The sequence below is a fragment of the Anabrus simplex genome, chromosome 4, assembly GCF_040414725.1.
Source record: "Anabrus simplex isolate iqAnaSimp1 chromosome 4, ASM4041472v1, whole genome shotgun sequence".
NCBI lineage: Eukaryota > Metazoa > Arthropoda > Insecta > Orthoptera > Tettigoniidae > Anabrus > Anabrus simplex.
Window position 1 is genome coordinate 68,932,305 of NC_090268.1, and position 16,578 is coordinate 68,948,882.

At 41.5% G+C, this 16,578-nt stretch overlaps 1 protein-coding gene across 1 annotated transcript in view; it reads right to left on the reverse strand.

Annotated features, from left to right (window-relative positions):
* LOC136872166 (uncharacterized) overlaps window positions 1–13,650 on the reverse strand; it is a 39,448-nt gene extending 25,798 nt beyond the window's left edge. Inside the window, exons 1-3 of the mRNA XM_067146004.2 lie at window positions 13,517–13,650; window positions 13,349–13,426; window positions 10,434–10,586 (exon numbers count right to left, since the gene is read on the reverse strand). Of these exons, the coding sequence (XP_067002105.2) occupies window positions 10,434–10,586; window positions 13,349–13,426; window positions 13,517–13,613 (328 nt within the window). The 5' untranslated portion in view covers window positions 13,614–13,650. The remainder of the gene's footprint in view (window positions 1–10,433; window positions 10,587–13,348; window positions 13,427–13,516) is intronic.
* Window positions 13,651–16,578: the final 2,928 nt, after the last annotated feature.

Here is a 16,578-nt window from a genome sequence, read left to right on the forward strand (position 1 = left end):
TCAATCGTCCCTTCTTTGTCCGTTTTAGTCACCTCTTACGACAGGCAGGGGATACCATGGGTGTATTCATCTGCACCCTCACCCACAGGGGGTAGAGAGAGGAAAAGAAGAAAAAGAAACAATCTGTCACTTTGGAAAATGAAGTAACAGATGAAGAAAGGCAAGGGCCACGAAGGGCATGAAAATGAAAGACTCCCTAGACCATGAATGCTCTAACACCGTCGGGGTGGGAAAAGAACAAGAATTGACCAAGGTAGGGTGGACAGGATAGATGAAAGTGAGGAGCCTGGCACAAGTAAGTGCAAGGAATGTTGGGACTCAGCTAAGGGCCCCATGGTCACCAACCCACGTTCCCAAGTTGTGAGCCCCTTGGGCCCTTTTTAGTCGCCTCTTCTGACAGGCAGGGGATACCGTGGGTGTATTCTTCATCTGCGTCCGCCACCCACAGGGAGCAAGTCACAAAACAAAAGGTCAAAAAGGGAAAAGAGGGTCCACACTTGTGTTTCATTTACATAAATATTACAGATTTTTTGGCACCTACATCTGTTCATGATCAGAAGAAGATGTTTCTCAGGAAACTGTGAATTTTTTTTATTACAGCTGACTGTTCGATGATTGGGTGCAGAGGCAACAGGAAGTGGCAACATAAGGGAGAGAAAACTTTAAGGGGTGCTAACTCTTGGCCAACACAAGTAAAAGCTGTCTGAGTGCTGATCATTATTATTTATAAGTTTCATACTCCGTATTGATTGTATTCAATGTAATAGACAAGAAAAATGTTCCACCGATCAATACTATTTATTGTGAGTGAATTATTGCACTAGTACCGGTTTCGGCCTTTCTTGGCCATCATCAGCTAGCACACAATATTTACAGTCATTAGACAAAATTACAAAGATGTTACGTTAGAGCATCTGGATGTCTAATGAAAAATGGAAGTAAAATATATTGCAATATGTTGCGTTAAAATATCTCTGATGAAAAGTGGTGATGGTTAGAATAAACTAAAACCTATTGAGTGAGCATGGATATGAGTACATAAACACATTAAAATATATAGGCCACATCATAAGACACTAAAAATATAGCACATTAAACACATTAAAACACGGTATATTTTAAAAACGTCTATTAAAATTTGAGTTCATGTTGCGTAGCATTCATTCTTCAATCCTCTTGTAGTTCTTGTGTTGATTAAGTTGTATTAAGTGATCAACGAGAATGTTCTATGGCTGATATACTTTGTATTGGTATGTTATAAGAACTCTTGTCATTAAAATTTGAAAATTGAGTACTGTGAAATTCAACTGTTGATGTGGTCAGGTAAGATTTATATATATATAGTGAGACAGGGTTTGATTTTAGACGTACAAGAGGATTGAAGAATGAATGCTACGCAACATGAACTCAAATTTTAATAGACGTTTTTAAAATATACCGTGTTTTAATGTGTTTAATGTGCTATATTTTTAGTGTCTTATGATGTGGCCTATATATTTTAATGTGTTTATGTACTCATGTCCATGCTCACTCAATAGGTTTTAGTTTATTCTAACCATCACCACTTTTAATCAGAGATATTTTAACGCAACATATTGCAATATATTTTACTTCCATTTTTCATTAGACATCCGGATGCTCTAATGTAACATCTTTGTAATTTTGTCTAATGACTGTAAATATTGTGTGCTAGCTGATGATGGCCAAGAAAGGAGGAAACCGGTACTAGTGCAATAATTCACTCACAATAAATAGTATTGATCGGTGGAACATTTTTCTTGTCTATTACACTGAGTGCTGATCTCCGTGTTTCCTACCTTTACATCTCCGGAACAATATAAAATAATGCAATAGGGCTTTCAGCGCATTGAATAAAATGTAATCTGATGATTATGATGATTGTTGTTTAAAGGGGCCTAAGATCTTGGTCAACGACCCCATAACGGTACGAAATGAGACGAAATGGAATGACAAAATAAAAGTCTAAAATTCTCCACTGACCAGAATTCAAAGCGTGAGAACGAAGAATGAAGGGAATGACATGAATTTAAAACAATCAGCGTGGATGCGACCCGCAATGCTTTACATTCATACAAACTGACGTAAAAAATAGGATTACTGACCAAGGGACTGCTGCTATGGCATAAAACTGAAACGATGATGCTTGCAGTCTAAAGGGGGTCCAAAATCGAATTTATTGGCCCCTCATAATGGTACTGAGTGCTAGGAAAGTAGAACCATGGTTATTTGTCATGTTGCGGTACTAATCAAAAGTAGCAGAGACTTGCAGTATTCCACACATTATGGTACTACTCACAGGTTATGAAATTCGACATATAATACAGACCTACGTTTTTCTCTCTTTGCGGCGCCATTTACAGGCAACGCAAACCTATGGTGTTCATCGCATAAGAGTACTAACCACAGGGACCTTCCACTATCCTGTGGTGTTCCTAATATAGTGGGTACTAATCATAGGCAAGGCAGAACCATGGTAGCTATCATCCCATGGTCCTGCTCATATGGTAGTATTAATCACAGGTACTGCAAAAGCAGACCGCACGGTGCTCCTGTGTGCTACTAATCACAACCTATTTTGTACCTAATATAGTGGTACTACGCACAAGTAAAAGCGACACTATGTGTTCTCCACGTGGTGGTACTAATCACAAGTAGTTTCAAGGTTCTAATACAATCATCCCTTGGTCGTCCCTTTTAGTCGGCTCTCACGACAGGCAGGGGATACCGTGAGTGTATTATTCGTCTGCCTCCCCCACCCACAGGGGGTGTGTGTTTGGTCCACAAGAGGCATTTGATCTCCCTCACGTCCGCCAGTCAGCCGGTTAGGATCCCCCTATCTGCCACCTGGGACGCGCCATGTGGGAGTATCACCTCTCCCCCTGCTACGCCTGCGTAGCAGGTTCGTGGAAAATGTAATCTTGCATTCAGTGAGTTAAGAAAATAAAACTCCAAAAGAAGTTGCCAGGGCTTTTGAGAGTATTTAAACTTCAACAAATTAAGGGATATAATAGAAATGTGGTTAAAACTAAATACTTCTTTTACTACTATTTGAGGCAGAAATTAAAACTGCCGTCAAATGCTGAAAGAAAGGAAAAAGGAGGATGTTAAAAACAATTTCTCAATTTTTTTCTCTCTTAACTATGCCAGAGAGATATCAGGATATAAGAACTGGATTATTACTATTTTACTCAGTCATATGCTAGCAATGGTTTATTAGGATGAGAAGTGCAGCAATAATCACCAACAATACAAGGACCATTAAGTATCTTGTCAGTGAAATACTGTACATTCTCTTGAACTTTTTACTAACAATATTTACAAGGCTATTTGGAAGGGCATTAGAGAAGCTGAATTGGATGTGGCAGAAGTAATGGAGCAGGAAAAGTGGAAGGACAGAAAGGACTGAAGGAGGCTTGTTAATCACAGCCAGGTGATTGGAGTGGGACATTGATGATGATGATGATGATGATGATGATGATGATGATCAATATTATTTATATCAAAAAGCTATCACCTTCATTACAGGTGCTACAGATCTTACAGTTCTAGGTACTGTTTACAAAATACTGTGTTGTACCTAGACCTACATGAATATAAAAACTGCAGAAGTTACAACTCCGTGTATTAAACAGTCTATATGAGTATTATATACCCGACATTTCAACAACAACAACAACAACAACAACAACAACAACAACAGCAACAGCAACAACAACAACAACAACAGCAGCAACAACAACAACAACAACAACAACAACAACAACAACAACAACAACAACAACAACAACAACAACAACAACAACAACAACAACAACAACAACAACAACAACAACAACAACAACAACAACAACAACAACAACAACAACAACAACAACAACAACAACAACAACAACAAAAGGAAGTAATATGTTTTTCTCTTGCTCCCAACCCAGACACATGATGTTGATGATGATGATTGTTATTTAAAGGGGCCTAACAGCTAGGTCATTGGCCCATAATGGTATGGGATGGAACAAAAGTACATGATAATTAATATTTTAAAATGTATCCACTGACTAGAATTTAAAATAAATGATGATGAAAAATGATTACGAGATTAAAACAATCAGTGGATCTAATTTGCAATGCCTTGTCTTACTATACTGAACACAAAAATTGATGTAGGTATGTATGTGCATAAACGACAAGTCTCCTCCTAAACCACTCGAGTAATTTCAAACATATTTTGAACATTTATTATTTGCTATCAGGAGATGAGCACTGTGGGGGGGGGGTAAAGCGATCTTTAGTCCCCTTAGGGGTGGTGGTTAGAGTGGTCAGGTATAAAAATAATCGAAAATAGTGTCGAATCCATAGTTTTCGCGATCACTGAAGTGAATAGTGACGCTTCAAATTTTTAAAATCCAAGTTCTGCCCCCTTTGTGTTGGGGGGTTATGAGGGTCAGGTATAAAAGTAATTTATTGAAAATAGTGTCAAATCCATAATTTTGGGGGTTGATGAGATGAATAGTAACACTCCAGATTTTTTTTAAAAGTCCAAGTTCTGCCCTTTTTTTCGTGTGGGAGGCGAGGGGCGAGTGAGATATGAAAGTAATCAAAAATAGTGTCAAACCCATAGTTTTTGGAGTCTCTGAGGTGAATAGTGAAACTCCAGATGTTTAAAGTCCAAGTTCAACCTCCTTTGGCATCGTGGGTGAGTAAAGATGAAAAAGAATATTTCCATAATGAACGTATGTGTGTACGTTCCAGCATAGTTCTCTATCAATACTGATACTTACTCATCATCATCATTTCCCTTTATCCAGCTGTAGCCGGGTAGGGGCAAATATGGTTCCTCTCCACTTTCTTCGGTCTTTCCACCACTTCTCCTCCAACACTGTGTCCCAGTCCAGGTTTCTTTCTATAATGCTGCGTTGGATGGTATCCTTCCATCTCAATCGTGGTCGTCCACGGCCTCTCCTTCCTTGGATTTGCATTTCCATCACCTTTTTTGGCATTCTTTCGTCGCTCATTCATTTTATGTACCCAAACCATCTTAGTCGGCTCTTCTCTATTCTATCATTCATTTTTTCCACTCCAATTTCTTCCCGGATTTTCTCATTCCTTATTTTGTCTCTTCTACTCTTCTGTATCATAGTCCTCAAAAATTTCATTTCGGCTGCCTGTATTTGACTCTCATCCTTCTTTGTCATTGTCCAAGTTTCTGCTCCGTAAGTTGTTATGGGTACGTAATACATCTTGTACATAGTATCCTTTGCTTCCATTGGCACGTCTTTGTCCCTTAACATATTTCTTACACTATGATAGAAACAACTTCCAGCTTGAATCCTTTTACTAATCTCAGCATCCAGTCGAGCATTCTCCATTAATTCACTCCCCAGGTATTTAAACGTTTCCACTACTTCCAGGGGCTTGTCTGCAAGTCTAATCTGACCTTTCCCTTCTTTCTCCCCTCTAGTCATAACAAGAGTTTTACTCTTTTCTACACTTATTTTCAATCCACATTCTTCAATCTTCCCATTCACCACATTCAACTGTTCTTGAACTTTTCTGTTGTCTTCTCCCCAAATCACAATATCATCTGCAAATAACATCATGTTCATTTCTCTTTCTCCATATGCTGCTTTTGCTGTTCTCATGATGTCATCCATTACTATTGTAAACAGGATTGGTGATAGAACACTTCCCTGTCTCAGCCCACTAGTTATTTTGAACCAACTTGTCCTGCCAACTTGTGTTTGCACGCAACTACAACATTCCTTATACAATGCCATGATCATTTTTATTAATCCCTGTCCAATTTCTTTTTGCACCAGACTGTCCCAAACTTTCGTCCTAGGGACACTGTCATATGCCTTTTCAATATCAATAAATGTCATCACCATATCATTCCCGTACTCCCAATGCTTTTCCATTAGTTGTCTCATAATGAAAATGGGTTCTATTGTTGACCTTCCACTTCTGAAACCAAACTGATTTTCCTGTATCTGCTTCTCAACCCTCAACCTTATTCTACTTTCCAGTATCCTTTCCATTATCTTAGCAACATGGGATATTACAGTAATTCTCCTGTAGTTCTTCAAAACTTTCTTATCACCTTTCTTGAAAGTTGGGATGATTATTCCTTTTTGCCAATCCTCAGGGACCTCCTTATTCTCCCATACACTCCTGAGAACCCGATATGTCCACTGCAGGCCTACAGCTCCAGCTGCCTTTATCATCTCCACTGAAATTTCATCTATTCCAGCAGTTTTTCCATTCTTCATCTTTCTTACTGCCATTTCAATTTCATTCATTGTAATTTCTTTATCCATTTCTTCGTCAACTAATTGCCTTTCCTGGTCGTCCATTGAATGACTGTCATCCGTTCTTATGTTCAGCAGCTTCTGAAAATACTCTCTCCATCTATTTCTTATTTCTTCTGGCTTTGTTAAAATTATGCCACCTTCATCCTTCACAAATCTGGTGTTTACTTGATCTCTCTTTTTGTTTCTTAAGATACCATACAGTAATTTCTTGCTGCCCTGCGTATCATCTCTCAATGTCTGTGTAAATAAGGCCCAGCTTTTCCTCTCTTCTTCCTGCACTACTTTCTTGGCCAAATTCTTTGCCTCCACATATTTTTTTCTACTTTCTTCAGTCTTAGATGTTTTCCATGCTTTCCTTGCCATTTTCTTTTCCTTCACTTTAATCTTTACCCTATCATTCCACCAGTGTGTTTCTTTGTCTCGCACATTTCCTGATGTTCTACCACACACCTTTTCTGCACACCCAACCAGTGCTTCCTTAAATCTTTTTCCATTCCTCTTCAACATTCCCCACCTCTGTCCTGGGTACCAAGGGTATTATTTCCCTTTGAAATTCTTCTTGTATGCTTTTCTCCTTCAACTTCCATACTTTAATTCTTTTCTCTCTTCTTAATTGGGGTTTTTCAATCTTTCCAACTTTCAATTTTCCTATCACAACTCTATGATCTCCACCAAAGGCTTCTTCAGGCATGGCTGTTACATCCACAAGGTTCTTCCGGTGTTCTTTCTCTATGATTATATAATCAATCATGGTCTTTGTTCGTCTGTCTCCCCAGCCATACCTTGTAATCTTCTGACTGTTCTTCTTCCTAAACCAGGTGTTTCCAACAATCATTTGATTCCTCATGCAAAAATCCACCAACAACTCGCCTTCTGGATTTACATTTCCATATCCAAAGGGCCCTACAACATCTTCCTTTCCATGTCTTTCCATTCCAACTTGTGCATTTAGATCTCCCTTATCTTCTATCTGTCTCTCCACTTACTATCTGGAAAAAAATAATGTAGGGGTAACAGACCCCTAGCCCCCTAAGGTAGGGATGAAATGTAAAAATAATCGAAAACAACCAATAATAGATTCAAATGCATAGTTTACGGGGTCACTGAGATGAATTGTGACACTCTGGATATCGTTTAAGACAAAGTTCAGTCCCAGTCACCAGAGGGGGTGAGAACGACTGAAGAAAAGAAAATTTCGAAAGTGACCGAGTTTACAGACGTATGTGTATATGTTCTAGCATACCTCTCAACCAAACATGGTACATATATGAATTACCTAGAAGAAATTACTAGACAGGTACGATTCAGCTAGCACCGCTAGCAGCAGAGTTGAATTATAAAAAAATATGGAAGAGGGGTGAAATATTAAAATAATAAACAACGACAAATATTAATGTGCAGTCGATAGTTTTTGGGGTCCCTAAGGTGAATAATGACACTCTGGATGTCTTTGAAGTCCATGTTCGGCCAGCATTGGCATGAGGATGAGAAGGGGAGAGAAGGAAAATATCCAATCTTACGGAAATTATGCATGTATGTATGATTCTTCCAGCATAGCCCTCATACAGTGTTGTTACACATATGACTTACTAACTGAAATAAATACTGTTGGAGGAAAACATCCCTAGCACTCCTAGGGGTGTAGGTGAAATATAAAATAAACGAAAACGACTGATACAGTATCAAAATTGAATCCATTGTTTACGAGGTCACTGAGTTTAACTGTGACACTCTGGATGCTGGTTAAGTCATACTTCAGCCACAATCAGAATGGAGGTTGAGAAGGGGTGAAAATTAATGTAAAAATAACTAAGATTATGAATGTTCCAGAATAGCTCTCACCGCAACTTGGTATACATGTGACCATCAGGAGAAAAGGAAAACCTGTTCAAATGGAACATTCCAAACCATGCTTAGGTTGGGGAATGGGAGGGGATGATATGTAAAAATAATGGAAAATAAGCTATATTAATGTCGTCCGACTATTTGGCTGAATGGTTAGCCTAGCAGTCTTCGGTTCAGTGGGTCCTGGGCTTGATCCCTGGCTGGGTAGCAGGGTTTTAATCGGTTGTGATTAATTATTCTGGCTCAGGGACTGGGATTTTGTGTTTGTCCCAACACTTCTTCATAATCAGGATAACAACCATGACAGGAACATGCAATAGTGCTTATATTCCTCCATATAGGATTGGTGTCAGGAAAAGCATCCGGTCGTAAAATAGGGCCAAATCCACTAGTACGATGCAGTTCATTCCCTCAAAACCACAGATGTGGGAAAAGTGGTAGAAAAACCTATATAAATGTGAATCCATTGTTTATGTGTTGCTGAGATAAATTATTGTTATGCTCTAGATACTGTTAAAAGTCTACGTTCAGTCTCCATTGAGACGGGGGTCTGAGATGGGCTTAAAAGTAAATAGTCTAAAATAACTGAAATTAGTGATGAATCCACTGCTTTTGGGGGCACAAGGATGATTGGTGGCAGTCCAAATGACAGGTGAAATCGTGTACATCGTATCTACAATGCGACGGGTAAATACATATAATTATCACTTATTATATTGCTGACAGGGTCAGATATTTCCCAGACAATTCAAGCTTCCATAACAATAACATTTTACTCAAAAATTAAATAATCTAAAACTAAAAATCAAACACATTTCAATAAAATCAGAGATCATAAAGTATCAACCAACATTTCAAAAAGGAATTCTGTAAAATTTCACTTCACACATAACTAACTGGTAATACAAATCTTTAAGGTAAACATTCAAAAAAAAATATCCGGGCAACGCCGGGTACTACAGCTAGTTTAGTAATAAAATTATAGAAAATATAGGTTACAATGGAATAAGGCATTGCCTTGAAGTACAGAGATATATTTCATTCAAGTTGGAAGTTTAAATAACACCTTAAAATACACAAACATAAACTAAAATACAGTCAAAGATATAAAAGCATAGTTTAAAAAAATACACTAATAGAAAATACACCTTCACACACGATAAAAAGGCCACTATCACTCATAAAAGGGATGACGAGGTCATCTGACCACTCGCCATCTCATAGGATGAGGGAAATCGCACTGGGGAGTTTGACTACGGCGCACATTGGCCACGTCCACACACTCCGTAAGGATGCGTACCATAGTTAGATGACCGCTGCAAGTACACACTGGGGGGGGGGGGTTCACCCATCAGGAAGTAGGAGTGCATTACTATTCCACGGCCAATCCGAAGATGACATAATACCACTTCTTCTCTCTGAAAAACCCGAAGTGAAGTCTTCCATACCTTCGTAGTTCCTTTAACCACTCTCAGCTTATTTGGGAGAGGGGTGGCCTGCTATTCTATCTCACAATGGGACATAACAGATGCCTCTGCTGAGAGTGAATGTCACTGGCTGGAACCCGATAAGGCAACGAGGGCGAGGTAACACCCTCCTTGGCAGCCTTATCAGCTAACTCGTTTCTCTCTGCACCCATGTGGCTTGGGAGACACATAAACTTAATTCCGGTGCTGGCATATGAACACCTGGCCAGCAGGTCCTGAATCCTTTGCACCAGAAGGTGCCGAGGGAAACATTTATTTGTAGTGAGCTCAAGGAGTCGGTACACAGCAGAAATTGCCAACGCTCTTCAGACAGTGTGTACAACAGAGCTTCACGGATGGCATAGAGCTCTTCTGTGTACACACTACAGATTTTTAGTAGAGGAAAAAGAAACCTGTTATTGTCAACAATGAATGCACAGCATATTCCTGCTTCTGCCCATGAACCATCCTTGAATACAATGCCCGAATCAGGATACTGACGACAACGGAGAGGAAGAGTCTCTGATAAATGGAGGAGTCCGTGTTTTCCCTAACAAACTTTTAGAAGGTATTAAGTACATTATCACTATGATAAGAGAGAGCAGCTTCAACAGCCAACCATCCACCAGTGCATCCACAAACAGCACTAATTTTACATTCATTCACCACATCCTCACTCCCATTCTGCATTCTGACAAAGACACGGATAACCGACCAAATTGCATGCATTATAATTTGGTGAAATATAATGTTATTATCAACTATGGCTGGTACTGTCACATAAGGTACTCACTTGTACTATTCAGATCAATGAATGATTCTTCTATGTGGGCACAACAGCCACAATTATAATGTATGCATGCGCACTTCCCACTATTTTCTCTGAAGCGGTTTTTAGAATGAAGGAATAGTTCCTCTACTCCTCTCTTCAACACTGCATCTGCTTCTGCAAGAACACAATTTAATTAACAATCTCATAAGAATGATGATGATGCTTGTAGTTTAAAAAGGCCTAACATCGAGGTCATCGGCCCCTAATGGTACGAAATGAAATGGCAACAAAAAATTCAAAATCATCCACTGACCAAAATAAGAAAATATCATGAAGAATGGATGGACATGAACCCAAAAATAAAATAATAGACAAACAAAGAAACAGTGGAACCGACTCAAAAAAAAAAAAGATCATTAAAAATAGTAGGGACTTTTACTGACCAAGGGACCACTTATAAAGATAATCCTGAATCGAGGATGCTTGATGTCTCAAGGGGTCCAAAATCCAGGTCAAGGCCCCTCAGAGTGGTACTTACCTCAAGTGAAGTAGAACCATGGTATTTGTCATGTTGGGGTACTAATCAAAAGTATCAAAGACTCACAGTGTTCCACGCATGATGGTAGTACTCACAAGTATTGTACGTTATACAAGTAACGCAGACCTATGGTGTTTCCTCACACAATGGCGTCATTCATAGCCAACGTAAAGCGAAGAGGTTCCTCACCTAGGTGTACTAGTCACGGGTGCCAGTATTCCCGTGGTGCTCCTCACATAGTGGCCTAATCACAGGCAACGCAGAGCCACAGTGTTACTCATACAGTGGTACAAATCACAGGCAACGCCCAGACCCGCGCTGTTGCTCACATGGGTACGATGCACGAGTACTGGAAATCCACAGACCAGCCTCTTTGCTGCTACCAATCACAAACCTATTTCGTACCTAATATAGTGGTACTACTCGCAAGTACAGGCAACCCACGGTGTTAAGAATCAAAAGCAGTTTCATGGTTCTAATTCATTATCCCTTGGTTGCCCCTTTTAGTCGCCTCTCACGACAGGCAGGGGATACCGTGGGTGTATTATTCGTCTGCCTCCCTCGCCCACAGGGGGTGTGTGTTTGGTCCGCGAGAGGTATTTTATTTCCCTCAAGTCCGCCGGCAAGCCGGTTAGGACCCCCCTATCCGCCACCTGGGACGCGCCACGTGAGAGTATCTCCTCTCCCCCTGCTACACCTGCGTAGCAGGTTCGTGGACTTGCAAGTAAAGGTGATCCCTGGTGTTCCCCGAGTGATGGTACTAATCAAAAGTAGTTTCATGGTTCTAAGACAATCTTCCCTTGGTCGCCCCTTTTAGTCGACTCTCACTACAGGCAGGGGATACCGTGGGTGTATATTCCTTCTGCGTCCCCCACCCACAGGGGTAGAGAGAGGGGAAAAGAAGGTATACGTCACTTCGAAACATGAAGTAACGGACGAAGAAAGGCAAGGGCCGCGAAGGACGCGAATATGAAAGACTCTCTAGGCCTCGACTGCTCTAATACCGTCGGGGTCGGAAAAGAACAAGAGTTGACCAAGGGAGGTCGGAGAGGATAGATGAAAGTGAAGAGCCTGGCACAAGTAAGTGGAAGCAATGGTGATGATGATGATGCTTGTTGTTTAAAGGGGCCTAACATCGAGGTTATCAGCCCCTGATGGTACGAAATGAAATGACAAGCCAAAAGTTAAAAATCATCCACTGACCAAAATAAAAAATGTCATGAAGAATGAATGGATGGACATGAACTCAAAACAATCAGTGGATCCGACTCAAAAACTATCGTAAATAATAGTATTATTGACCAAGGGTCCACTTCTAAAGCACAATCCTGAATCGAGGATGATTGTTGTCTAAAGGGGTCCAAAATCCAGGTCAAAATCCCTCATAATGGTACTTGACGCTAGTAAAAAAGGACCATGGTATTTGTCACGTTGGGGTACTAATTAAAAGTAGCGAAGACTCACCGTGTTCCACACAAGATGGTACTACTCACAAGTATTGTACTTCGTACGGGTAACGAAGACCTATGGTGTTTCTCACACAATGGCGCCACTCATTGCCAACGCAAACCGATAGGGTTCCTCACCTAGGTGTACTAGGGCGCCGATATTCCCGTGGTGTTCCTCACATAGTGGGTACTAATCACAGGCAACGCAGACCCACGGTGTCACTCATATAGTGGTACTAATCACAGGCAACGCGCAAACCCGTAGTGTTTCTCACAATGGTACTAATTACGGCCACTGGAAACTCACAGTGACCCACTCTCTGTTGCTACTATCACAAACCTCTGGTGTACCTAATATAGTGGTACTACTCGCAAGTAAAGGCGACCCATGGTGTTCCCCGATTGATGGTACTAATCATCTTCCCTTGGTCGCCCCTTTTAGTCGCCTCTCACGACAGGCAGGGGATACAGTGGGTGTATTCTTCATCTGCGTCCCCCACCCGCAGGGGGTTGTGTGTTAGATCCGCGAGAGGTATTTTACTTCGCTCAATTCCGCCGGTAAGCCGGTTAGGACTCCCCCCCCCCCTTATCCGCCACCTGGGACGCGCCACGTGGGAGTATCACCTCTCCCCCTGCTACGCCAGCGTAGTAGGTTCGTGGCAGGAGTTTTTCTACCCGCACGAGGGTGACGTATTTGAGCACCTTGAAATACCGCCGGACTGAGACAGGATCGAGCTTACCAAGTTGGGGTCAGAGGGCCAGCTCCTCAACTGTTTGAGCCACTCAACCCAACAGACATAGAAATCTAATGTGTATGTTAGCGTTAATTAGAAATACTTTTAACTATTAAAGGAGAAATGCATTTGAAGACTATAAAAACCTATGTAGACAACTAGTTTATTTTGAAATGCGTCAAATAAACGGCACTCACCACTACGTAGGCAGCCTACCTCTTATTTCTTCGCCGATTTCCTCTGAATCATGTTCAATCTTATCTTCAGTTCTCGTGAATGTTGCGCACAGAGGATCTGCAATACAATAACGAAGTAGACAAGCATTCAAAACTAATAACTGTACCGGGGTATCGTGCTGATAATAGAATCATCCTCAAAACTTACCTAAACATGCCCCCTCAACGTGCAAATTTCTAGCAGCAATAACAATAAAAAATACAGCCACTACAACAATATTTTCTACATACGTAAACTGCCTCATCTTGTTACTCTATAGTAAAAAAAAAGGTTCGTCTGCCTAGTTCATGGTAACACGAGACATTTATTTAGAAGGACGGTATCCGGTTAAGATACAAACTAAAAACCACTTCCCGCGGAGTACGTATTTATAGCAGCCAATGGCCATGGAGTCGGTAGTAATACTGATGTTAATTTTCCTTATGGGAAAGTCATAGGGTCATAAATATGTCCAGTGCATGTATCCGAGATTCGCTACGATATTCTACATTGTATACGGATGTCTACGTAAATTACTGTTCACGCAATGAGTAGTAAGATTTTATTAAACTTCAAGATACTCGTAGAAAATAGAAATTTTAAAAGTAAGCGAAATTATGTAGATAAGAGGTAAGGTAAGGTTTATTCTGCCGGAAGGCAGATCCGAACCTCCGCAGAGGTGTTCCTGAGCCGGAGTCTACGTACGGTAGGGTGGCCAGTTCCTTTCCGCTCCACCATTCCCTTACCCCCCACCAACAGCGCGTGGCAACCCATCCAAATCCTGACCACGCCCAATGTTGCTTAACTTCGGAGATCCCGCGGGATCCGATGTTTCAACACGGCTACGGCCGTTGGCTTGTAGATAAGAGATATTACTTAAAATGAAAGGACGTTCCACATATAGTCTACAGATTGTACGAAAAATCAATAGTGTATGAGAAAATATCAAATCCTGATGATGATGATGCTTGTTGTTTAAATGGCCTAAAATCTAGGATATCGTCCCCTAATGGAACGAAATGAGGTCCGCCTCTATGGTGTAGTGGTTAGCGTGATTAGCTGCCACCCCCAGTAGGTCCGGGTTCGATTCCCGGCTCTGCCACGAAATTTGAAAAGTGGTACGAGGGCTGGAACGGGGTCCACTCAGCCTCGGGAGGTCAACTGAGTAGAGGTGGGTTTTCCATGGTTTCCCACTTCTCCTCCAGGCGAATGCCGGGATGGTACCTAACTTAAGGCCACGGCCGCTTCCTTCCCTCTTCCTTGCCTATCCCTTCCAATCTTCCCATCCCTCCACAAGGCCCCCGTTCAGCATAGAAGGTGAGGCCGCCTGGGCGAGGTACTGGTCATACTCCCCAGTTGTATCCCCCGACCAAGAGTCTGAAGCTCGAGGACACTGCCCTTGAGGCGGTAGAGGTGGGATCCCTCCCCACGTCCGAGCGAAAAACCGAACCTGGAGGGTAAACAGATGATGATGATGATGATGATGATGAATGGAACGAAATGAGACGAAATGTAATGACAATTTAAAAGTCCAAAATCATCCACTGAAGAGAATTCAGAACGTGATGATGAAGAATGCATGGATAATATGAATTTGAAACAACCAGTGGACCCGACCCGCAATACCCCACCTTCCCAGAAACTATCTGAAAAGAAGAGTATTACTAACCAAGGGACTACTTCTAAAGCGCATTTTGAAACGATGAAGCTACATGTCTATAGGGGTCCAACATCCAGGTCAACGGCCCCTCATAATGCTACTTATCGCTAGCAACGTAGAACCTTGGTATTTGTCATGTTGCGGTACTAATTAAATGATGATGATGCTTGTTGTTTTAAGGGGCCTAACATCGAAGGTCATCGGCCCCTAATGGTACGAAATGAAATAACAAAAATTTCAAAGGCATCCACTGACCAAAATAAAAATAAAATATGTCATGAAGAATGAATGGATGGATGGACAGGACCCCCCACCCCAAAAAAAAACATTGGATCATACACAATACAGATCGAAAATAACATTATTACCGACCAAGGAACCACTTATAAAGCACAATGATGCTTGGTGTCTAAAAGGGTGCAAAATCCACGTGTAAGGCCCCACAGAATGGTACATGTCGCGAGTAAAATAGAACCATGGTATGTGTCATGTTGGGGTATTAATCAGAAGTAGCGAAGACTCACGGTGTTCCACAAAAGATGGTACTACTCACGAGTATTGCAATACGTACAAGTAACGCAGACCTATGCTGTGTCTCACACAATGGCGCAACTCATAGCCAAAGCAAACCGAGAAGGTTCCCCACCTAGGTGTACTAAACACGGGCGCCGGTATTCCCGTGGTGTTCCTCACATAGTGGGTACTAATCACAGGCAACGCAGACCCACGGTGCTGCTCATATAGTGGTACAACTCACAGGCTACGCCCAGATCCACGGTGTTGCTCACATGGGTACGACGCACGGGTACTGGAATCCACCAGGCCAGGCTTTTACTGCTACTAATCACAAACCTATTTCGTACCGAATTTAGTGGTACTACTCGCAAGTACAGGCAACCGATGGTGTTCCCTGTGTGATGGTACGATTCAAAATTAGTTTCATGGTTCTAATTCAGTCAGCCCTTGGTCGCCCCTTTTAGTCGCCTCTTACGGCAGGCAGGGGATACTGCGGGTGTATTCTACACGTGCGTCCCCCACCCGCAGGGGTAGTGTGTTTGGTCCGCGAGAGGTATTTTATTTCCCTCAAGTCCACCGGCAAGCCGGTTAGGACCCCCCTGATGATGATGATGCTTGTAGTTTAAAGGGGCCTAACATCGAGGTCATCGGCCCCTAATGGCACGAAATGAAATGGCAACAAAAAATAAAAAAATAAAAATCATCCACTGACCAAAATAAGAAAATGGCATGGAGAATGAATGGATGGACGTGAACCCAAAAGGAAAACCAAAAAACAATAAATACACAAACAAAAAACAGTGGATCCAACGCAAAAAGGATCAGAAAAAATAGCATTACTGACCAAGGGACCACATATAAAGCGTAATCTTGAATCGAGGATGCTGGATGTCTGAAGGGGTCCAAAATCCATGGCTAAGGCCCCACAGAATGGTACATGTCCCGAGTAAAGTAGAACCATGGTATTTGTCATTGTGGGGTACTAGTCAAAAGTAGCGAAGATTCACGGTGTTCCACACAAGATGGTATTACTCACAAGTACTGTACTTCGTAC